General features: G+C 46.0%; 1 protein-coding gene across 3 annotated transcripts in view; it reads left to right on the forward strand.

The window, feature by feature from the left end:
* Window positions 1-415: 415 nt before the first annotated feature.
* Window positions 416-24,347, forward strand: part of LOC147901049 (FKBP-like peptidyl-prolyl cis-trans isomerase family protein) — a 40,249-nt gene continuing 16,317 nt past the window's right edge. Inside the window, exons 1-3 of one of the 3 annotated variants that reach the window (XM_087376124.1) lie at window positions 417-588; window positions 763-881; window positions 965-1,087. In XM_087376124.1, the coding sequence (XP_087232250.1) occupies window positions 459-588; window positions 763-881; window positions 965-1,087 (372 nt within the window). In that variant the 5' untranslated portion in view covers window positions 417-458. Of the gene's footprint in view, window positions 882-964; window positions 1,093-24,347 lie in introns of all 3 variants that reach the window. The other 2 variants (XM_087376122.1, XM_087376121.1) reach the window with 2 other exon arrangements.

Here is a 24,347-nt window from a genome sequence, read left to right on the forward strand (position 1 = left end):
TCCAAAGGGAATGTTAAGGTGAAATGAGCATTGCAAGTGGGCACATGCAAGAGAATACAAAAAATCGTTGTTAATTGACAGCCATTATAAGAAGATTGGGTTACATGAGCTCAACGATTCCACCCTGCTTTAGTGCCATCATGCCTGCATTGCCCATGCCATTGTCCTCATGTGCCACATTGCTCGCATTGTGTGTCACAACAGCGCTGAGGCCCGGTTCACACCAACTGGTGGCACAGGCTAGGTATTGAGGATCTCCATTGAGACACCAACAAGTGGAATGGGTTGTTCACACAACTTGGCGGACGTCTCCAGCTCACGGCAAAGTCTGCAACATTCTTGTCCGGCTTGGGAGCCCTGCTCAAGCCCATTAAGCTCTTTGACGAGCCAGTGCGCGGATGGTGTGAACCCAACCGGAGGTGTCTGAGTGGGGGATTCTCCGAGGGAATGCCCTCCACATGTCAATTCCCTATCTCAGCCATCCAATTCGTTTGGGAATCAATCTGGCTATGGCTTCCCTAGTTCCACCTCCTTACATGCCATGTTTTGTTGGTTCCACCTCGCATGTCCGTAGCACAGCCGTTTATGGTTCGCCCCTCAACCGTGCTCTCTCCAATTGCCCGCTGCCTCAACGTTTTCTTGCGCAGTCTTTGAAGCAGGAAATCGAAGAACTTACAACTGAATCGGACGCCCTGTATAGCAGGAGGGACTTGCTTGGTGGTTTCTCTTTAGCCCATTCTTCTTGTCTGCTCTTCCCCATAGCAGGTGAAGCTCATGCCGAAGCTAAAACGCCTCAGTTCTACGAATTGGACGGCGCACCTGGCGTCAAGGCTTTAGACATTCGAGAGGGCACCGGAAAAATGCCTCAGCTTGGAGACAAGGTGTGCACGGGAACTGAATCCCATGCCTCACTTGTACTTTTGATGCTATTTAGTAACATTTGGATTTCATGTTATTTAATCAGGTTGCAATTCATTATTATGCAAGACTTGCCGCTAAGCAAGGTTGGCGCTTTGACTCTACGTATGACCACAAAGATAGCACGGGTGCGCCCGAGCCCTATGTCTTCATCATAGGATCTGGCACTGTAAGGTTTGGCCCCTCCCTTTCATAATTCTAATGTATCCGAATCGATGTGCTTAAGATCGCACATGGAAAGTTTCCCGTCATAACTGCACCTTAAAAATAAGCAACTAAATCTAATGTAAAGGCCTTATGACATTGTGGTAGTTTTGTGAAATTAAATGCAGGTGCCCCCACCTTTTTTTGCCATTTTTTCCGAACAATTCTTGAGGTCAATGGTTTTGTGGGAAAAAGACTTTGTGAAGTATTTGAGGGTTGAAAATGACATAAAGATTATATTTATCATGGAAGTTAGTTTTTTCCTTAAAAACCCTTTTCCCACCATGTGAGCAGGCTCCAGAAGGAAGTATACCTGCTGCCCATGTGGCAGCTAGGTTGCTGCTCACATGGCAGCTCCTCTTGTATCCCCCTTCATCCCCTCCTATTTTGCATGTCATTGTCCCCCTTGTTGTCCCCATATGGCAGCTCACAGGTTGGGAGGTGACCATTCTATTCCAATCCCTGACCTATTGTTGGCCAACATCCATGTATTGTTGATGTAGATGCTCTATTAGCTTCTATGGAGAAGATCTCAAGAACAAGTCAAAGGCGTCCTTGAACTTTGGTCCATGACTGCGCAGCTCCTACTCTCCTAGTTCTAGCTCCATACATGCAAGCCATCCCGGAACACAGGTTTGTTCTGTGCAACACCTACAGTTCATCACGAACATGCCAGTACCTTCGTTCAATATAGTACCATCAATATGTTCATCGATGAAGTCACCAACATTGAGGCCATCATTCATCTGAGCGATGACCATCTAGCTGTCTCCGTCAAACACTGAGGAAAGCTTGGATCCTACAAAGTACCTTGCCTGGGGGCCTGTTCCAACCTATCTTCAAACCTGTACCATCCGTAAACAAGGTCCATGAAACCTTGCGTAGTGAGACCCAATGAAGTGAATGGTTTACAAACAATCTGCGTGTGATTTATTCAATCAAATGATGTTGCCTAAGAGTTAGAGTTACCACCTGGATAAAGGTGCATCTAGCCTTTATGTCAGTCGACTGAAAGAGGTTTTGGGTGAAAATGATGGTTTGGTTTCAATTGAGGACCTTGTTCGTTTGGAGGATCTTCTGACCTATATCCCCCATGAACCAAATACTAGGAACAACCACTTAGGAGTATGAGTATTCCTGAGTTTCTTATCAAGTGGAAGGATTGGTTTGATGATGATAACACCTGGGAAAGTGTTGAATCCATCAAGGGGTAATTTCTTGAGTTTGTTACTCAGAATTTCCTAGTATAAGGTAGTTTTAAGATGGGAGGATGTTATGTCCCCCTCGGACATAATATGAGCTAGCACTAGAATGAGGTCAAGTCCTAGCACATGACCCATTTAAAGGGCTCCCTTAGAGTTAGTTAGACTATGGTTAAGTTAACACTACATCCAGCGTGTGAGTATCCTTAAGTTAGAGACAACCTTGGGTGAGTCTTCAAATATGAGCCATGGGCTCATATTTGACGATTGCACGGGGATGTACTCCCTCGGAGACTAGGACCTAGTGCAAGCTTCGTCAATATCTACATTTGGACTGGTGGGTATTTGTAGTATGGGATGCAGATGCTTGGGAGAGGACATGGGCTTGTTATTGGCCTTGGTGGGAGATCCGGCATAGTGGATCTATGGTTGGCAGGTGAGCTCACCAGCTCTCCCTATGTAGTCCTTGCTATTGTTGCGGTGTTTGAAGAATTGATCTTGGAATAGGCCTAGCTAACCCATGCTTGAGTGCATGTTTCAAAAGCCATGGGTAATGTGGCTATGAGAGATTACGATTTCGTGTGGTCCATTCCCTTGATTTGATGACGCAGGATATGGGGAAGCTTTTATGGGTGAGCAACATTGTTGATTAGGTGCTCAACAACATACGCTTTATCATGCAAAAAGCCCCATGCGCTCATGATTTTGCGGAGAGTATACGTGGGATCTGGTTTAATAAAGATCTTCTATTACATGTTTGTTGTTCTCTCCCAATATGCTATCATGATCCATCTAGCATTCTATGATCTATTTGAAGTGTGAAATTTCAAGCTGGTGCAATGCAAGGATCAACCCTACCATGTCATGACAAGGCAGAAGTGGCTCGATTGGCCCAACTCTTCCACTCCATTGGGAAAAAGTATCGAGGCCATTGTATCCTTAACACTAACCTAAGAGCTGAAAGATAAACCGGAAAAGCTGCTGAAACAGAACACCCAAACCGTGCGGGCTGTTCAAACCCTGCTATAGGCTGCGTGGAGTCCTCTCCTGGAATCACGATCTGGTACAGCTGCTGTATGGCAGTCTCTGGAGCAGGAGCTGCACTGCACAAGGGCTGGCACAAGGCTGGAATGTTGGGGAACTGAATGTCTATTAAGTGGGGCAAAGGCCCCTTACATATGCCTCTCCAACCAGCCAACGGGCAAGCCAAAAGGGCCGACCAGTCCAGTCGGTTGGCCGGTAGGGTCAGCAATAGCCAGTGCTACTGGCCGACTTGGGGGCGGCTGAGGCTGCCTGTAAGGCACCTATTCCAGTCTCCTCGTTAGTCATTAGGCCAGTCTTTGGGGGCCCCTTTGGGGCTCCTACTATCCTATGCTAGGATCATAGTTTTTTCATACATTTCCATACAGAAGATGCATATGGGGAAAAATGCCCTTGGCTGAAACATACACGGCCGTAAAATTTTATTAACAAGTTCAAGTTTCAAGTCTCAACTACTAAAGCATTCCAAAATACACCATAAAAGAGATAATAGAATCTTCAATACTAGATCCACAAACATTGTGATTGATCATTGAAACTTGAAAGACTTGTTACTTCATGATTCATCAGTCGCCAAATACATCAATGATTAAGGATTGAAGAGTCACGAGGCTTAAAACTTTTAAAAAGAGAAGTCTAGGAAAAACTTCCAAGTTCCAACTTTCAACTTTCAAGCATCAAAGCTGAAATCTCAAAACTTCTAATGCCTAGGCAAAAAAGAAATGAGGCTGCAAAATAGGAATGAGGCTACAAAAGTCGAGACTCTATTTTCAGTGTGCTAGCCCTAGAGTCTCAATGCTCAACTTCTTCCTCTTCCTCTCCCTCATCATCGTCATTTCCAATATCGTCATCATCATCACCATCATCATTATTATTATCATCATCATCATCATCAACCATAACAGCAGCATCCAAAACATCATGTGACCCTTCAAAACTTGAGCCTGCACTCTTGTCTCACGTCTAGTGGAAGTCTCTTTATCTGGCTCTTGTAGTTCTTGCAAAGTAATCAGCCTTTCATCATCCTTCTCTTGGTTGATTATCTCCAAAGCTACCTCCATTTTCTCATACCTCTCCCCTTTATCTTAGAAATGAGCCTGAGATTTGTATGTATGTAGACCAACTTCTCCATGTGGGAGGGCTTCAACCTATTCCTTCTTTTAGCGTGTATAAGAGAAAAGGCGCTCTAATTCCTCTCATAAGGGAATGCACAACTTCCTTGAGAGAGAATCCGTATTGCAAGCTCTGCAATTTAGGAGTGCTGGCACCAAATGTTTCCCACCAATTGGCACAGTTGTCGCGATTCTCGCTGCGAAGCAACTAACACGAAGAACCAGTTTTTGTGCCGTGAAGTATCGATTCATGGAACAGCAATCCGGGAAACGTTGATACGGGGAATATCACTTCACATACTACTGAAAATCAATCCATTGTGTCAAACGTTGGTTTACCCCTGACTTTTCATCTTTTGCAATGGCATGAACAAATGAACCCCCCTCTGATGTGTATACATCTACCTCATGACTAAGGACTCACTGTTGCTGTATATTATACTTAGTGTAGTGCTCTGTAACTTTCATCCATCCACTATTAATCTCTGCGGTCACTTCCTTGGCCCTTTCCTCTTGCTAGAAAAAACAAAACAAAGCCTGCTACATGTAAGGGAGAGTGCATCATATCCCAACGACTAATACAAAGATTTTTGACTTCATCAAGCCTCTTGCATCAGCATCATCCATAGATTGAAGTTTCTCCACCATCTGATCCGTGAGCTCATAAATCAATCGAAGAATCTTCAAGATTGGTGCACAAATTTCCACTATTATATTTGCATTTTGCCAACAAAGACCCCAAGATGATGGATGCGACTTCATTTGCTTGTTAAGTGCGAGAGGGCTTCAAATTCAGCTATTCATCACTCACAACCATTCTTCTCAATCCATTAAACACTCTGCTGTCCAACAATTTCACTAGCTCAATGTACCTGCATGCATCTTGTGGGAGCATGCTTCACTAGCTCCTTTGTGCTATGCTTTCTGTACAATGCCAAAAGACATGGCTTTCCTGTGATGAAGCTCACAAGTTTGGTGACTTGCTCCAACACAGGAGCAAAGCTAAACCAACTTTCCTATGTCCTCAAACAACGAAGCCAAACAAACGAAGCCAAACAATGGTGTTGGAGATATGATAGCCAAAGAGTGTGTTGATGTGATGTGTTGGTGTGTAGTACTAGGAGATCTAGTACAAGGCATGTGTGAGTGCCACGTTCACTATGGGACTTATCCCATATACACTTGGTGCAAGTGTGTAGCGTGTAAGGCTTGTACTTCACTTGTCTCATTTAGTGATGATGAATGAATGAAAGCCTTCATGGATTCTACATTTTTCTACCATTTCTTGACTTCCTAGCCTCTCTCTCTCTCTCTCTCTTTTGCTCTTGCTCCATCGCTGCTCCTGCTCCATTGCTGCCCATCACTGACTCCATCGCTGCTCCATCGCTGCTCCTGCTCCTGCTCCTTATGTTGCTCTCTACGCTGCTCCATCGCTGCCTCCTGCGCTACGTGACATAGACCCGTGAGGTCTCCTGCTCCCTACGCTCAGCCTCTCCCACTCACGCTCAGCCTCTCCCGCTCCCTATGCTCAGCCTCTCCCTACGCTCTACCCTTCGCTCAGCCTCTCCCTACGCCCCCTACACTCCCTACGCTCAGCCTACCTAGCCACCCCCTCCCTACGCTCAGCCTACACTCATACCCACCCCGCTCAGCCTACGTTCTACGCACCCCGCTCAGCCTACCCCTTCGCTCAGCCTACCCCGCTCTGCCTACACTCAGTCTGCTCCGCTCAGCCTACGCCCCCTACGCCCGCTACTCTCATCCTACAATACCCTTACACCCCCTACACCTACGCCCTACGCTCAGCCCAACCCCTACGCCTACGCTCATCCTACGCCTACGCCCCCTACCCCCCTCCCTACGCTTAGCCTACCTAGCCACCCCCCTCTTTGGTCCTCCTGCTCCCGCGTCAGCCCCTCGCCACCTTCGCCACCTCCCTTCAAAAAAAAAAAAAAAAACTCCTCGCCATCTTAGCTTCTCCTTCTCCACCTCTTGGCTATATCTCCACCTCAAGCTTCCACCCCGCGACCACCTCGCACAGGACGTGCCTCCCATTATGGGGGGAGCCGGTGCTCCCGCTCCCGGTCGGACACTAAGACCTGTACCCAAAAAAAAAAAAAAGGGGTCCAGGAGAAATGGGGGACAAAGCCAAGAAAGACGACAAAAAAAAAAAAAAAAGCAAAACTGAAATTGGAGGATGTGAACACACGTTACAACCAAAGTGGACTCGGGGTAGACAGCAAGGCAAAGACAGGACCTGCCTCAGCTTCTTTAGCGTCTATCTCTACCTCAACCTCAGCTCTCGCTACAGTTTCAGTTTCGGTTTCAGCTCCAGCCTCAGCTCCCTCTATCTCTATCTCTACTTCGAATTCAGCCCCTGCTTCAGGCTCAGCGCCAGTTCCATTCTCAGCTCCCTCTACATCTACAATCAGCGACATACTCATGCCCATGGCGCCGGTTGTTGTTCCCTTCCCCTCCTCTCTTGTTACAGCTCTCGCACCACTTATGACCCCTACTTCGGAGGTGTCATACACTGTTCCGCATTACGCTTCACTCTCCTCTCCCTCTCAGTCAGCCCGCACTCCCACACCCTGTTGGGACTGCCTCATCCATTCCACTGGCATCTCCGTTCCTCACCCAGTTCACCCAGTCACCGACCAGTTTCCGGACTCATCAGTCCCAGACTTTCATGCCACAGTCACCACAGTTTCAGCATGGACATGGGTGGGCTGATACACCAGAGGCCCACTTTGCGAGAGATATTTGAGGTGATGATGAGACATCCCCAGTTGCTGTCCTTTATCAGTCCATCGTTGACTTCTCTAGCCGCGGAGAAGTCCTCCTAGTGGGGGACTTTAACGTGAGGACAAGGCCGTCAGGTACCACTTCTTGACTTCAGAGATGATTCCACTCTACTGCTAGATATTGACCTTGAGGAGGCAGGTATGCTACGGGTTTCGGCTGACAGGCGAGGTCCATTCTCATCGTATGGGCAGGCCCTATTAGACCTCGGTAGGATACATGATCTCATATCTATAATGGTCTTGACAGATGGCCTCTTCTAGTGGTTTCACTTGCTTTCCACATGGGGGGGGCTCTAGTGGTGTTGATTACATCATGGGATCCCCTGTCTTCACATCTTGCATTACTGACTTCACTGTAGCACCTCTCCTGACTTGTCCCCAATACTCCCGAAACCTTTGATCTGCAAGCAAACACAAGAACACACCAACGTGAGGAAACTGAGCAGGCTGCTCACCACCCAACCATGACATCTATGAGATGTGATCCCGGATAGGAGATGTCCCCTCCGAGCCACGAGCTGAGCTATTGGCACGAACTCCCAACCAGATCCTAACTAGCGTGGTGTCCCATACCACCAGGTGGCACTGTGAAGCCTAGGATTTGTGGTTGGGCCTTGGGCTACGCTATGATGCAGGCGCGCGTCCGTGACTCAATCCAGGATCAGACCTAGCACCTGGGAACGAGACTTGCTCCCCTCGGCTCTCTGACAACTGAACCTCTGGGCCCCTTATATAGACTCGGGCCCCAAGCGCCAAAAATAGCGAAGACCTCTAACTGGTTTGTACCCTTGCCACTCAACCCGAGAATCAAGCCTACCGTACCCAGTACACGTCGGACCCGTGCACATGACATACTTCCCCTCCTCTAAGAACTCACTCGTGAGTTCGCTAAAAAACCCGGGAATGTCCTCTGGAGGTTTTGTAATGTCTCCCATGTTGTATCCTTCTCAACACGATTCTTCCACTTGATCTTGTATTCCGTGATAGTTCTATTACGACTTTGTCTTTCGCGAAATTCAAGAATACACTCAGGTTCGTGTGGAATAAAAGTCAAATCTGTAACTTCTATTATTTCTTGAGGAGAAACAAGTTGATCATCCGGACCCAATACTTCTATCAGTCTACTGACATGAAATACTGGATGTACTTTAACATCAGGAGGCAATTCTAGTCTTATAATAACCTTGAATGGACCACAGTATCAAGGGGATAACTTCGGAACCAAACCAGTACTTAGGCTCGAGAATTCGCAAATATACCATCGTTCCTTCAGAGAACTCTCTAGGTGAACGATGTCTATTAGCATAAAATCTGTCCCGATCTTGGGCACTTCTAATAGACTCCTTGGCAAACTGCAACATTTCCTGCATATCTAGCAAGAAGGTCTTTGCAGCATCATTTTGGATTCCCTTAAACCCAACCATAATTGGTGACTTAGGTTGAAACCCGTACATAAGCATAAAAGGACTGTAACCAGTACTCGAATGCTTTGCACTGTTATAAGCAAATTCTATCATAGGTAGATAATCTTCCCATGAAGACTGTCTCTTAGAAACATATGCCCGAAGCATATCTTCAACCAATTGGTTGACCTTCTCTGTACTGCCATCGGGATTTTTCATGATCTGAGGAACTCATACTTAGAGTAGTTTCTAATTTCTCAAAAACAAGTGTCCAAAAGTTACTTGTAAACTTGGAGTCCCTGTCACTGACCATCCGCCACCCTTAACCATGAACCATAAGGCATGTGCAGGGTAATAAACAAGAATTTCGAGGGCATACTTGGAGAAAAAAAATTGTCCAAAATTTGAAACAGAAGTTCCTACCTCAGGAGTTGTCTCTGATACCAACTGACACGTCCCCAGTACTCCCAAAACCTCTGATCTGCAAGCAAACACAAGAACACACAAACGTGAGGAAACTGAGCAGGCTGCTCACCACCCAACCATGACATCTACAAGATGTGATCCCCTCCGAGCCACGAGCTGAGCTACTGGCACGAACTCCCAACCAGATCAACCAGCCTGGTGTCCCATACCACCAGGTGGCATTGTGAAGCGTGGGATCTGCAGTTGGGCCTTAGGCCATGCTATGATGCAGGCGCGCGTCTGCGACTCAATCTAGGATTAGACCTAGCACCTGGGAACGAGACTTGCTCCCCTCGGCTCTCTGAGAACTGAACCTTTGGGCCCCTTATATAGACTCGGGCCCCAAGCGCCAAAAATAGCGAAGACCTCTAACTGGTTCGTACCCTTGCCACTCAACCCGAGAATCAAGCCTGCCTAGCTCTAAGCCTCCCTAGGCTACCTGAGCTAGTCTTGTGTACCCAGTACACGTCGGATACCAATCCGTGCACATGACATCTCCTCCCAAGGGCTGATCATACATACCTTTTCTTTAGCATCTCCACCTTCCTTCGCATAGCACCTTCCACCTCACTCAGTGCTTACTCCACCTACCACGATATACGCCTTGATCTCACCTTCTTACTCTGGCCGTCTGTACATACTTCTTGCTTATATTGACTTCATACCCCTTTTAGAGGATCGTGGTGCCCTTGTCACCCGCCCACTGCATGAGGTTGCACGCTTTCCCCCACACCACCCGCTCCACCCGCCTACCACCCCCTGGAATTGTACCCTCTAATAGTTGGTATGATGATGAGTGTAAGGCTTTACGCTGTTAACTCAGATTCGAAACCAAAAACAGTCTTCCGAGCGCACCAGATACACTACGCGAATACCGTAGACTGGTATAGACGAAGAAACTAGACTTCGTTTGTCGAAACGAGGGGGAGCTACTGAATATTTTGTTTAGTAACAACTCTAAGGACTTCTAGTGGAGATTTCTAGAAGGACGGTCCCCTCCGCCACTCACTGACACTCAGATCTGGTTTGATTATGCATGCACACTTTATGACATCCCAAATCAGCCAGTTCGTTCCTAACCTCTCACACATGCCTCGTCTCACATCCTACACCCTCTTCACTAGAAGAGGGGTAAAGGATGCCGTAATGAAACTTCATAATGGCCGAGCGAAGGAGCATGAGGGGCTATGCACTGAGTTCATTGCATATGGGAATAACCTCCTAGCCCCGATCTTAGCAAAGCTTTTTAATGAAGCTATTTGTATGGGATTTCCACACACTTGGACCATTAACACTATCTCACCCATCCACAAGGCAGGGGATACCATGGGCCCGGAGAACTACATGACCATTATGATTGGACATGTCATGTTCAAGATTTATGCATCAGTACTTGACTACGAGGTTAGTAGACTTGTAGAGTGTCGAGGACATAGAGTAGCAGGATAGGCCTGATTCCAGCGTGATCATGGAACCATGGACCACATTCTCATGCTCAGATGTATAATCGAGGAGGCAAGGTCACGGAAGCAGAGGGTTTATTGTTGCTTTGTGGATTTTTGTAAGGCATTTGACACGGTTTCAAGAGCCCGCCTCATACGGCACCTATAGGACTTGGGTTATGACCAGGAGATCATTTGGGCTGTCATGGTACTTTACGAGAGAGTTTTTGGCAGAGTTCGGGCAGGATCCGGGTGGACAGAGGAGATCATGAGCACCATCGGGGTTAAACAAGGGTGTCCATTGTCGCCTACCTTGTTTGGCCTCTACATTGACGAGCTTGAGACAGTGATGCAGACACAGGGGGGTGTAGGTTGCTCTCTTGCGAGCACGCTGATCCAGATTTTGCTCTACGCAAACGACGTGGCTCTCTTGTCTTCCTCAGCAGAGGGGCTTCAGAGACACCTAAACGCACTATAGTCCTTTTGTGAGTCTCATGATTTGAAGGTCAACCTGGGTAAAACCAAGGTCATGATCTTCAATACATCTCAAGCCATCATGCGTCAGGTGCAGCTTACATTTGAGGGGTCATCTGTTGAGATAATTTCATCATACACTTATCTTGGGGTTATCTTCTTAGGACCCCGCTTCACTATGAGACCCGCGATGCAGGCACGCTTGAGTAGAGGGTATGCTTCATTAGCCAGACTAGAGAGGCAGTGCTTCTGCTCGCACTTTCAGGATCCACACACCAAGGGGTTGCTTTTTGACTCCTTGGTTTGCCCAGCGGGGATGTACGGCAACCCTTGTTGGGGGCCAGACTTGTCGGATACAGAGTGGGCCTGTGTGGAGCGGCTACGGGTTCTCATGTTATCACGGATGATTCGTGGTAAGTCATCCGTTTCTCACCAGATCATTCAGGCTGAGTTTGGGTCACCTCCTTTACAGCTAGATGCTGCATTTCAGGTCATCACGTATCTGTACCGAGTTAGGGAATATGGGGATTATACCTCGGGGCGAAGCAGGCTACCATGAATAGCTCTATCCTCTTCTATGGCACTTGTAGCAGGAGGAGACCAGAGGTGCTGGTATGCTCGTACAGAGAGATGGTTTGAGCGATTGGGACTCCACATGGATAGACTACCTCGCTTCCAGTACAGCATGGATGCTCCGTTTTCTCCCCTCTTATCACACGAGGTCAACCAGGTTATCTGTGAGGATTTACTACAGCTACACACATTTCGGACCTAGTTGGGACTGAGTGAACTCCCAGTGAAGCTTAGCTTCTACAGAGACCACTTCTTACACATCACAGCGGAGGGTTTCATTGACCCACCAGGATACACGCAGATTCACCTACCCCACTCGCTGTGTTGGAAAGGTCACCTCCCCATCTGTAAGCTCCCAAATGAGGAGAGCGTGGGGGAGGGAGACCTAGGGCAGAAGATGCCCAGAGAAGAAAAAGAGAGGGGGCTGCCACATGGGCAGCACCTCACAAGAGAAGAAGGCTGCAAAGGACGGAACCTGTGGAAGGAGTTGAAGGCGGGGACAGCAAGCCCTAGATCTGACCTGGCAGGGCGTGATGACATCAGCAGTGTACGGCACAGGACACGTGGTTGGGAAGAGGGCCTGGCAGAGGCGCAGATATGGCAGGATGTGCAGGCCCAGATCTGCAGCAGGAACTGTGGCTGTCAGTGGGCACGAGGCAGGCCTTTTATAGGCTGGAGACCTGCCTTGAAAGGAGGGCCAGAGGACCCTGAAAGTGTGGGCAAAAGCCCTGGGGGGGTGTGCCCTTTTAGGGCTGGACCAGCCACAGACTGGTCGGCCAGTCTGTAACAGGCTGGTCGGTTTTTTTACCAGCCCCCTTGGGGCCTATATAAAGAGGCCATTTGAGCCTCATTTCACATCACTTGGAGCAGCAGAAAAGCCCCATCAAAGGAGCAGCAGGAAGCTTGTCTTGGCCCTCATCACTGGAGGAGAAGAGGGCATACAGTAGCTGCAGACTTAGCTGAGGGTGCTGCCCACCTAGGCTGGTGCAAAGACAGCAAGGTGGAAGGGATCTAGACGGAAAGTCTACTTACGCTCGAGGTGGAGCACGCGGGCTTGAGTCTGGAGATAGCCAGCAGATTGGAGAAGGACCTTGTGGTTAGATCAGAGGACCACACCATTGGTGGGACTCTGGATCTGTCTATTTTGTATTGTGTCCATAGTTTTGGACGGAAATATATTTTGGTGGTTTCTCTATCTGGCTGGTCCATTGTCTATTGATGAGTCTGCACATCTATGTGACGCACATTAAGTAAAGAAGTTTGTGATTCCACACCCACACCGCACACTGTGTGAGCTCCTGGGCATTACTATAAGTCTTCCGCTGCGTGTACCCTCTGTTGGGTCTTTTCTAACACGCTGAGGATCTCTCTTGGGTAGTTTCGGGTCTCTTCACACAGCTTTGCATCGAGAGTGGCAGAGCAGAGCGACTACCAAGGGAGAGGCGCATATGCACACTGTGTGACATGCAGGAGGTTGAGACAGAGGAGCATTTCATCTTCAGGTGTCTTGTGTACTAAGAGATCCGAGGGCGTTTCCACTGCCTCTTCAGGGATAGTTATGGGATTTTGGCCTGTTTCCTCTCCTACCCAGACCAGCGGTGTTTGGCAGGTTTCATTCATGAGGCACTTAGACTGTGTGACATGCAGGAGGTTGAGACAGAGGAGCATTTCATCTTCAGGTGTCCTGTGTACTATGAGATTCGAGGGCGTTTCCACTGCCTCTTTAGGGATAGTTATGGGATTTTGGCCTGTTTCCTCTCCTACCCAGACCAGCGGTGTTTGGCAGGTTTCATTCATGAGGCACTTAGATACCGTGAGAGGATACTCCGAGCACGGAGACAGGAGTAGACTTCTTCCTCGGTTGATCCCTCTCAGAGCTCTATCACGGAGTTCTATCAGCTAGATCACATGGACCCCCATGAGACGAGGCCTCGACATGATCGTGACCCGGAGCCTGGGACCTGACAGCTCAGACAAAGGGTCAACACACAGATCACACTTGGGGACATCCCCTCCTTGTTTAGAGCCGGAGCTCGACCGACAGGGGTCATAGTAGCCCTTGTCAGACGCAGAGCTACGACTAGGAGACGTGCTAGGACCACACCTCTGAGTGGCCGACACCACTCTATTGCCGACTTCATGCCTCCATTGCCTCATCCATCCTGATATCTTGCTGTTGCCGATGATGATGATGATATTGATGACGATGCTGAGATTGATATATAGTCGACCATCGACATGACTATGTTGTACTTAGGACTTAGTATTGCCATTGTGCATTTTTGCATTTTGCATTGGTATGGACGCTCGTTTAGTAGCTCCACTACCATAGCTTGTTGTATCAGGATTTTCACAGTCTCATAGACCCATCGGTCTTCCGAAGACTTTAATAAACTTTCTTTCTTTCTTTCTTCTCTCTCTCTCTCTCTCTCTCGCACGATGTTTCTAACAAATGGCATGTGCACCTTGTGAAGAACATAGAAGGCCTTTCTTGCTCAATGAGTGACCTTGCACGAACACAATTTGTAGCCTTATCTATGCAAACTTGCACAACATTTTCAGGCCCAACTTCCAGATCACTTCTTTTAGCCATGGTGTCTGCCTATTATTTGACCAGCCATCACATGCAATTGCGCATCCATACTTCTTCCATTTTCCCACACACCATACAAGTCTTTGTCAACACACTTGACTTCTAAGTTCTTCAAACAATTCCTTTCTCTGCAAATTGATTGTAAGAAGGTGGCTTGTAGCTAGAGCCCAATTTTCCCAATTGCCCTCACCATGTCCAAAAAATAAGGAGATTTTACCTTGAAATGGGGGATATCTTGAGCATAAGAGAGCCTACGTGCTGCCCTTCTTTGCTTGCAGATTCCATGCCTTTGACAAACGCCCTTGAGTGCTAGAGACTCTCTGTTTTTTGTTGGAGAGCCAGCCTGTGCACCCATTGAAGAGGACATTCCACCACTACTATCTGCTTGAATAGAAGAAACATGGGCTTCACCCAAATTAGCAACTTCAGCATCGATTTTAACCCTTGCTTCATTTGCTTCCATAGTAAGATGCAATCTCATGCATACTTCATTCACATGTGGTGGACATGTTGGGCATTTTTCTACCCCATATCCTTTGAGGGCCAAAAAATGCGCTCTAATGTGTGTTGAACCACCATCCCATGAATGAGGACAATACTTGCATTTCATTGTGCACATCCCTTTTGGGAGTTTTGTAAGAGTGGTTTTTTAATGCCACTCTTGCTTTCTTTTTCTTCCATCCCTACAACCTATAGGGCAAAAGAAGAGACTTCATTGAAATGAAGATGGCAGATCCCATAAGAAAGAAAGAAAAAAGTGGAAATTAAAATTGTTTGTGCAACTGTGTTGCATGCATGTGCATGGTGCACATAGTGCGCTGCCAACTTGGCTGGGGTGGCGAGTAGGGAAAAAGTAAACTCGTTTCCCAATTGCCAAATTAACATTACCTTGAGGTTTGGTCCTTTCTTCACAAGCACGTTGATGTAAGTTGAAAGAATGGCTCAAGAGTCAGGGTTGTAGCCTTGCGTAGCATCTGCTTGTTGCTGTGCAACGTGCCTTGTCAATCAAAGCTGGGCTGAAGGCCCTGAAGATATAGGAGCTCAGTGGCTCACTATAACTTACACCAAATCGAGGTAGCAAGGCGTTTGCAGCCTTGGAAATTGGGATAGCACAAATGGAGGCAGCAGGGGGTCTAATTAGCGAATCAACAAGATAGCAAGCCCAACCTCTAAGAAGGTCGTGACATAGGCTAAGGGATCCAACAGGGACGAATCGAGGAATCGAGGGCTAAGGGATTTGGCAGGGTTGAAGAGGGGACGTGCAGCACTAGGAGTAGAAGCCTATGCAAATTTCCATGGCTGGCTGCAAAAGGCTCTAGATGGCTGCCTCCACGAAGGTTGGTTGGCTCCACAAACAACGCAAAAGGCTTACAGAAGAAAAGCAAAGAAAGTTGACCTAAAAGATAGGGCATTTGGGAACTAAAAAAACTTAGTCACGTGTGAAATGGAATTTCATATGCCTTTTATTTTAGATGAAATGTGAACGTATAGTATTCAAAACATACTTTTTCAATAATTTGGTCACGTATGAAATTCCATTTCATACTTTTTTTTTAAAGACGTTTGCAAAGGTTTGGTATAGGAACCATATGCCTATGGAAAAAACCATGGCTAGAACCTAGACATAACTAAAACTAAGAGGGAAACTTGAATTTGTATGATTGGATATATTCTAGTCTTACAAAGGTATATACATGAGTTTTCCAGTTGCTTTCAGTAAACAAGGACTGAACTATGGCTAAGGGACTGACCTACGTAGCTCATGCTTGATTGTCCTTGGACTAGGGCTCACATTGGGGTCATGGCATATGGAAAAATCATCTATAAGGGATCTACTCTTGTACATAAGCACTTGATGATGATGCCAGTGAGTCACAATGCACCCAAGTGCAGGGGTACATGTGACATTCCCTCCTCTACTTGGCGGTAACTGCATTGTTTCCAAGTAGTCCACCAAAACTTGGGGAAATTGCTGCAAAAAGATTTCATCTAACCAATTGGCCTCATGGGTGCTTCGATCTTGGAACTTGGTGTAGACCTGTCGGATGCGTCTTCCTGACCCATGCTTACATTTATGGAGAAGAATTTGTTCAGGCACTATAATCTCTGCATTGGCAATCACTTCAGTGTTAGAATTATAGATATAATTCAGCAGTGACCAATGTAATTTAATAAGCTAGTTAGGGGCACTTTTCCCTCTTTAAGAGGTTTTTCCCCCTAACCGCAGTTAGTTCACTAACTATGGTTAGTGACTACTAAGGTTTTGTCACTAGGACAAAACCTTATCTCTCACTCTTTTAGTTGTACTTTCACACTCTTCTATTGCAACTAAGCTTTCAAGCATTCAGCTCTCAGCTCACTCTCTCTTGCTCTCTCTCTCCCCAATACTCACATTTGGTATCGGAGCAAATGAAATATGTAAGTCAATGTTACGATGTTTGAGCACAAATTCATGCTACATCGTTTACGCTTGTGCCTTTGCGGCCAGCTTCTCCTTGGACTTTTGAATCTTCAAAACCTTTTTGACAATCTTTTGCTTCTCCACTAGGAAAGCTCGTATAATAGTTGTTGTCCGTATTGCAGCGCCGTACCAGCCTTACCTGCATCAGTGCCGTACCAGTCGTACATGCCATAAGTTCGTCGTACGTGCATACGCGTACCTACAGTACGTGCTTCCGTACATTGTCCATACCTGCTTCCGTACATCGCCGTACCTGCTTCTGTACAGGTCATGTTTCCGTACAGGTCGTCATACGTCTCTGCACCGTACATATGTACTTTGCCGTACAGCCTTGCCAAGTTCAGTTCGTACATTGCGTACACTTGCGCTGAGTTGTCCGTACAGATTCCGTACATTAGTACTATCTGCTTGCAGCCCATCCGTACAGGCACTCTTGAAGATTGGTCATTTGGCAGGTACACTTTGCTTGTTTGGCAGAGCAATCTTTGGACACATTTGAGCACAATCTGTGAATTGGGCAGTTTGTTAGATTTGGGGCTTTTGTCCATTTTTTGGCACACATTGCAAGCATATTGCAAAGATTGGCCAAGAAATTGGGGCTTTTGCAGGAGAATAGCTATTTGGATTTGACTCAATTTCAAGCTCGAAATTTGGGGCTTTCAATTCTGCAGTACAATTTCTTGAAGAAATTTGGGGATTTTGTAATTACACTGCAATTTCGCAGTGAAATTTGGGGCTTTTGCAGACAGAGTGCAATTCTTGCAACATTTGGGGCTTTTTATCAATTTGCCCCTTTCTGGTTGCAATTTCGAGCCTATTTTGGGGCTTTTGTGTTGGGAGAGCAATTTTGGAGATTTCAAGTGTTTTGCAGCACTTTTGGCAGATTCTGGAGAGTTTTTGATGCTTGGACAGATTTCTGACAGTGCAAGTGCAGAAATCTGAGTTGCATTTACAGCCAGTGCTTGGCTGTGTTTTTTGGGAGTTGTGCATTTCATTCCCAGTAAGGGAATTCAGTCTTGTATCTACTAAAATCTCTTTCTCAGATATGGCCCAGCAAAATCAGAATGATTTCCAGTTCGGTGGTCTTTCACAGGAAGACAAGTTGGATGGTACCAACTACTCCCTCTGGAGTTTTATGGTACGTAATATTCTGATTTCTCGCAATTAATGGGATTATGTGAATGGGGGGTGAGATCTGACCAGCAGGTATGGCACCTAATACCCCTCCTCAGCAAGGAGGTGGAAGAGGTCGTGCACAAGATGCAGCTGCAGAACAAGTTTTTGGCGCAGCTATAGCCACTACTTCAGAGCAGAAGAGATGGGATTCACGAGATGCCTTAGCTTTGTCATGCATCTCTCTTTCAATGAAAAGATTTATCATTCCGCATATCTGGTCGTGTAAGACCTCGAAGGCAGCGTGGGATATTTTAGAAAGCATGTATGCGGCCCGGAATGATGCAAGGGTATCTTTCTTGAAAAGAGAGTTAAGTAATACACATATGGAAGAGGGTGACTCCATGTCGGTCCACCTCACAAAGCTACAGAGAGCAATTATTGAACATAGATGAGATTATTCCTGATTCAGAGATGATTACTACCACTTTGAATTCTCTTCCTGAGTCTTATCTCAGCTTTCATACCTCGCTGAACTTATCATTGAGGGGGGGTGCAAATCCTCTCACTTTTCATGAGTTGATAGGACTTCTGCTTCAGGAAGAGCAGACCAGGAAAAACTTGGCTTCACGTGCAGGTGAACAAGCTATGCTCTCAAAGTTCAAGTCAAAAACAAAGGGACAGGCAAAGACATCAGTAAATCAGCCTTCCAGTGGGTCAGGACAGCCTTCACAAAAGGCTAAAAATGATGCAAGTAAGCCCAAGAAGAAGGGTTTTTGTCATTAGTGCAAAGAGCCAGGTCATCACATTGCAGAATACAGGAAAAGGCTTGCAAAAGAGAAGAAAAACAGCTCCGGTATGGTTGTTTCAGATTCAGCTCCTCATGCATCTGACAGTGGGGATGCTGCAGCCAACTTTGTTGGACAGGATTATGCCTTTTTATCTTGCATTTCAGATTCTAGGCCGGCTGCTCCAGATGCTCGGGATAGTACAGCCACTTGTAATGATGATACATATGCATTTTTGACTTGCAGTTATGACTCTTCTACGGATGCATATGCTTTTAGTGTCAATGAAACACTGAATACTTGGTATTTTGACAGCGGTGCATCCAAGCATATCACTTCTAGGAAGTGTCTCTTTACTTCCTTGCATCCACCTCCCGTTGGTAAGAAAGTCACTTGTGGCAATAACTCGTCATATTTAGTACGTGGCACAGGAGAAGTTGAGCTTATTGCCATTGATGGCTCAGTTTTCAGACTTTCAGATGTCTTATATGTGCCTGGTATCACCAAGAATCTTCTTTCAGTGTCCACTCTTAACAGGGCTGGATTTTAGGCCATCTTTGAGGATGACAAATGTGCTGTCCGAGACAGGGAAAATGATTATGCCTTGAGATTATTTGGTACTTTGCTGCGTGGGCTTTTTCAGCTTGATCTTTTTGAGAAAAGAGCAGCCCATGCTCTTGCAGTTTCTACTCCTACTGCTGCCATGCAGAATGCAGAATTATGGCATGCCCACACTTCAGAAGCACTCTATGGTTGATGCATTGCCACCTCTTGAGATACCTCCTCCACATGCCTGTGAAGGGTGCATTTTAGGCAAGATGCATAGATTCCCCTTGAAAAAGGATGGTTCAGTTAAAGCTGTACGCAAATTACAGCTTATACACAGTGATGTCTGTGGTCCCACGAGGACTCCATCAGTGGGTGGTCATCTCTACTTTGTTACTTTTATTGATGATTACTCCAATTTCACTTGGGTCTTTGGGCTGAAGCGCAAATCAGAAGTGTTCATGGTGTTTAAACACTTTTCAGCCATGGTTGAAAATGAAACCGGACTCAAGATACAAACATTGCACACAGATAGAGGTGGGGAATACTTGTTTGTAGATTTTGATGCTTTTCTGAAAGGCAAGGGTATTGTGCATCAGCTCACAGTGAGGCTGACCCCTCAGCAAAATGGCAAAGCTGAGAGTTAAAATAGAACTCTTATGGAGATGGACAGATGTATGCTGAAAAGCAAACACATGCCTCACAAATTCTGGCTTGAAGGTCTGATGTGTGCCAACTACATTTTAAATCGGGCTCCCACTAAGGCTTTGAAAACAAAAACTCCCTATGAGGTTTGGAATGGGAGAAAGCCTTCAGTGGATCATTTCCGAGTCTTTGGATGCCTTGCATATGCTCATGTGCCAGTTGAATTTAGGCACAAGTTGTCAGATAAGGCAATTAAGTGCATATTTGTTGGGTACAGTGCAGAAAGCAAGGGGTACCATCTCTACAATCTTGCTACACGCAAGATCATTGTCAGTAGAGATGTGATATTTGCAAAAAATTCAGCTCACACTCAGGCTGAATTTCATATGCCTTCTTCTTCAGAGGATGTTTTTGAGGGGTTACTACCCATTGCTTTGGGTTCCCCTGCTGATATTTTTGATGCAAATCAGAATTTACAGCCCCCTCCCGATGCTGCAGTTCAGCCACAAGATGTCTTGCCACCTCCACAGGCAGTGGAACAGGTGGTTCAGCAAGAAATTGCAGACATACATGCAGCAAAAACAGTCCCAAACTGGCTGTTACAGACTCTCAGAGAGTAAGATTGATGCTCCATTACCTGGCAGGACTCGCAGTGCAGCAAGGCACATGGAAGGTGCTAATTCAGTGGAATCAGCATATGCAGGTACTCTTCTCGATGAGGAGGAGCCTGCAACATTCGAAGAAGCAAAGGACAATGTGCATTGGATGAATGCCATGCACGATGAGTTGCAGTCCATTAAGAAAAATCAGACTTGGGATGTCGTAGACTTGCCACCAGGTAAACATGCCATTGGTACACGATGGGTTTTCAAGGTGAAACGGAAGCCAGATGGCTCCATTGATAGATACAAGGCAAGGTTGGTTGCTAAAGGCTATGCTTAGAAATAGGGCATAGATTATGAGGAGACTTTTACTCCAATATCCCGGATGACCACCATCCGCTCTATTATTGCAATGGCTGCACATTTTGAGTGGAATGTGCATCAGATGGACATAAAAACAGCCTTCTTAAATGGAGACTTGTTGGAAGAGGTTTATGTCAAACAACCTCCAGGCTTTGAAATTACAGCAAATGCACTTCAGGTATGCAAGCTAAACAAAGCTTTGTATGGGCTGAAACAGGCCCCTCATGCATGGTATGCCAAGATTCATGCCTTTTTGACCAGCAAGGGGCTGCACAATAGTCCTACTGAGAGCACATCAAGATGGACGGGGGGGAAATTTTAGTCATCCTTCTTTATGTCGATGACTTACTGCTCACAGGGTCCAATGAAGATAATATTGTAGATTTCAAAGCTGATTTGCAGACCACCTTTGACATGTGAGATTTGGGGCTGCTTCACTTTTATTTGGGGATCGAGTTCTCTCAAGAGAGACGTGGCACTGTTATGTCTCAGTCCAAGTATGTACAGAAACTCTTGGATAGATTTAACATGCATGATTGTAAGCCCATAGCTACTCCCATGGAGCCCGGGCTGAAACTCACAATGCATGATGCATGAGAATCAATTGATGCCACATCTTACAGTCAGGCTGTTGGATGCCTCATATATCTCTGCAACACTAGACCTGATCAGTATCTCAGGTGAGCGGGTATATGCACAGCCCAAAAACTATGCATTGGCAGGCAGTTAAGCGCATCTTCCGTTATTTGCAGGGCACGAAGTCTCTTGGCTTGTTATTTCCCAGGGGGGGTGACTTGCAGATGCATGCCTACAGTGATTCAGATTGGGCTGGTGATTATGACACTAGGCAGTCCACTAGTGGCAATTGTTTCTTTTTGGGTAAATCTTGCATTTCCTGGCTGAGCAAGAAACAATCTACAGTGGCTACCTCATCATGTGAAGCTGAGTACAGGGCAGCTTTCACAGCAACAGTTGAATGTGTCTGGCTGGGAAGCCTATTTGTTGATCTTCATGTGTCTTTGGAGGGTCCTTCTCCAATTCTCACTGATAGTCAGAGTGCCATTGTAGTGGCAAAGAATCCAGTGTTTCATGCTCGCACGAAGCACATTGAGGTTCACTATCACTACGTCAGAGAGAAGTTGCATGCAGGAGATATCAGTATGATCTTTGTGTCCACACATGACAACGTTGCAGATATTTTCACCAAAGCACTACCACGTAAAAAGTTTGAGGCATTTCGCAGTGCCCTGAACTTATATCCGTTTGGTGATTGATCAGCCTTGTACATGACATTGGCACTGCAAGGGGGTGTTAGAATTATAGATATAATTCAGCAGCGACCAATGTAATTTAATAAGCTAGTTAGGGGCACTTTTCCCTCTTTAAGAGGTTTTTTCCCCTAACCGCAGTTAGTTCACTAACTATGGTTAGTGACTACTAAGGTTTTGTCACTAGGACAAAACCTTATCTCTCACTCTTTCAGTTGTACTCTCACACTCTTCTATTGCAACTAAGCTTTCAAGCTTTCAGCTCTCAGCTCACTCTCTCTTGCTCTCTCTCTCCCCAATACTCACATTCAGGGTGTGGCTCATTTGAGATGTTGCTAAGTGTTGGTCCGATGTATGCCTTCCAACCACGATACGTGAAAGACATTATGCATAGTCAAACTTTCTAGTAGCTGCAAATTCATGGAGACGTCGTTGATCTTCTTAAGAATAAAGAAGGGTCCAAAGATTCTGAAGGAAATCTTGGGGCATCGTTTGCCCACCTGCTTCAACCTTTGCTTGATAATATTTAAATAGACTCATTCATCTTCCTTGAATTTGACATCTTGTCGGGACTTGTTTGCTTGGTGCATGTATGTTACTTGTGCTTTGGCTAAATGGTCTTTGACTGACTTTGTAATCTCCGACATGGTCTCAGTCGTCTTATTAGCTTCGAGAAAAGGAGAAATCAGCTTGTGCTTTGGCTAGACGGTCTTTGACTGACTTCGTTATATCCAACTTGGTCTTTGTCGTCTTATTCGCTTTGAGAGAAGAAATCAGCTTGGTGAGGAGTGATGAAAACCTCTTGCCAAAAGCTGCTTCCTATATTGTGTGACCAATACTTGATGAATGAGTGTCATTAAGAATGGCCTACACTAAAGGAAGATAATGCTCCCATTTTGACTGTGTATCATGACATGACGCTTTATGCACGTTGTACATTGGCTGATTGTAGATTTCTGTCTATGTGTCTGTCTGCAGATGAAGTGCATTGGACATTTGTAATTTGGTGCCAAAATTATCAAACAAGGCTCTTAAGAAATAATAAGTACACTTCGAATCCTTGTCTGATATAATGGTCCATGGCAACCCTCCAATGGGATACCGCTACATCTTTTTCGCTACCATCTGTTTACAAGGTACTCGCCAAATCTAGGCACCCTACTGCTCCCACAATTGTGTCTTTGCAGATTCACGTTTATGTACGTACCAGCCTTGAGCTGCAAAAGTGTTGCTCTCAGAATTTCATCAATGAATAAAATACCTTTCCGGGGGGGCACCTTGTTGGTTCTTGGCCCTAACGCGTGTGTGATTGATGAGAGAGAGAGAGATTGCATTTGAGATGATTGCTTGAGACAATTGCATCGGTGTGAGAGTATAAGGGTCACCCCTTTTCTAAGGAGTGACAATTTGAGTCCTGAGAGGATGAAGTGAGGGCTCTAGCGATGCTTGGACGTGCTTTGTACTTTCTACGAGACACATGACTTGACGGTCAACCTTGGTAAACCAAGGTCATGGTCTTTAGTACATCCTAGGCGGCTATGCACAGAGAGCACTTTGCTTTGGATGTGTTACCGGTGGAGGTGGTTGCATTCTACACATACTTGGGGGTTCTTTCCTTTGGCTCGATCTTCATGATGTGACCAACGACACATGTCCGATTGAGTAGAGGATACGCTGCACTTGCTAGACTTGCTAGTTTTGCGATAATTCTTTCTGTCTTAAGTGGTGCATTGCCCTATTAGCTAGATTTAGATGCTCGCTTGGGAGAGACTAAAATGAAATCATTTAGTCTTCACAAGCAGTTTTAGCTCGAATGAAGAGATTTTGGACCACCTTTTGAGTAGCCTTCTCCTTTAGTGTGAGCCTTCTCCTTTAGTGGCTGAGTCTGCCCTTCACCTCTTAAGTGCCGACATAAACTCAGTATGAAGACTTTGTATAAATGGATGCTCAAGTACATGTGGGTGCATGGATTTGTATGTGTGAGAGCATATGTTTATACTATGGTCTACACCCACTGTTGGGCGCTGATGACGTCAGTGGGGAAGTCATAGTAGCTAGTCCCTTCTATGCATGATGAAGTTTATGGTTTTCAACCTTATGAGTGACTATCATGAGATTGAAACTGCACTATATTGAGTTTTTAGAGGTTGAGTTTGGACATGTTCCTGGACTCATCTAGGTATATGCACTTGCTAGACTTGAGTGAGAGTGGTTTCACCCTCACTTCTAGGATCCTCAGACTTGGACTCTTCTCTTTGACTCTTGGGTTCAACTAGCAGGTATGTATGGCAGCCCTTGGACCTAGTAGAGGCAGATTGGGCCTGAGTTGA

The sequence above is a fragment of the Dipteris shenzhenensis genome, chromosome 6 (assembly GCF_047967505.1).
Source record: "Dipteris shenzhenensis isolate YYH24624 ecotype China chromosome 6, Dip_SZ_1.0, whole genome shotgun sequence".
In the NCBI taxonomy this organism is placed as follows: domain Eukaryota; kingdom Viridiplantae; phylum Streptophyta; class Polypodiopsida; order Gleicheniales; family Dipteridaceae; genus Dipteris; species Dipteris shenzhenensis.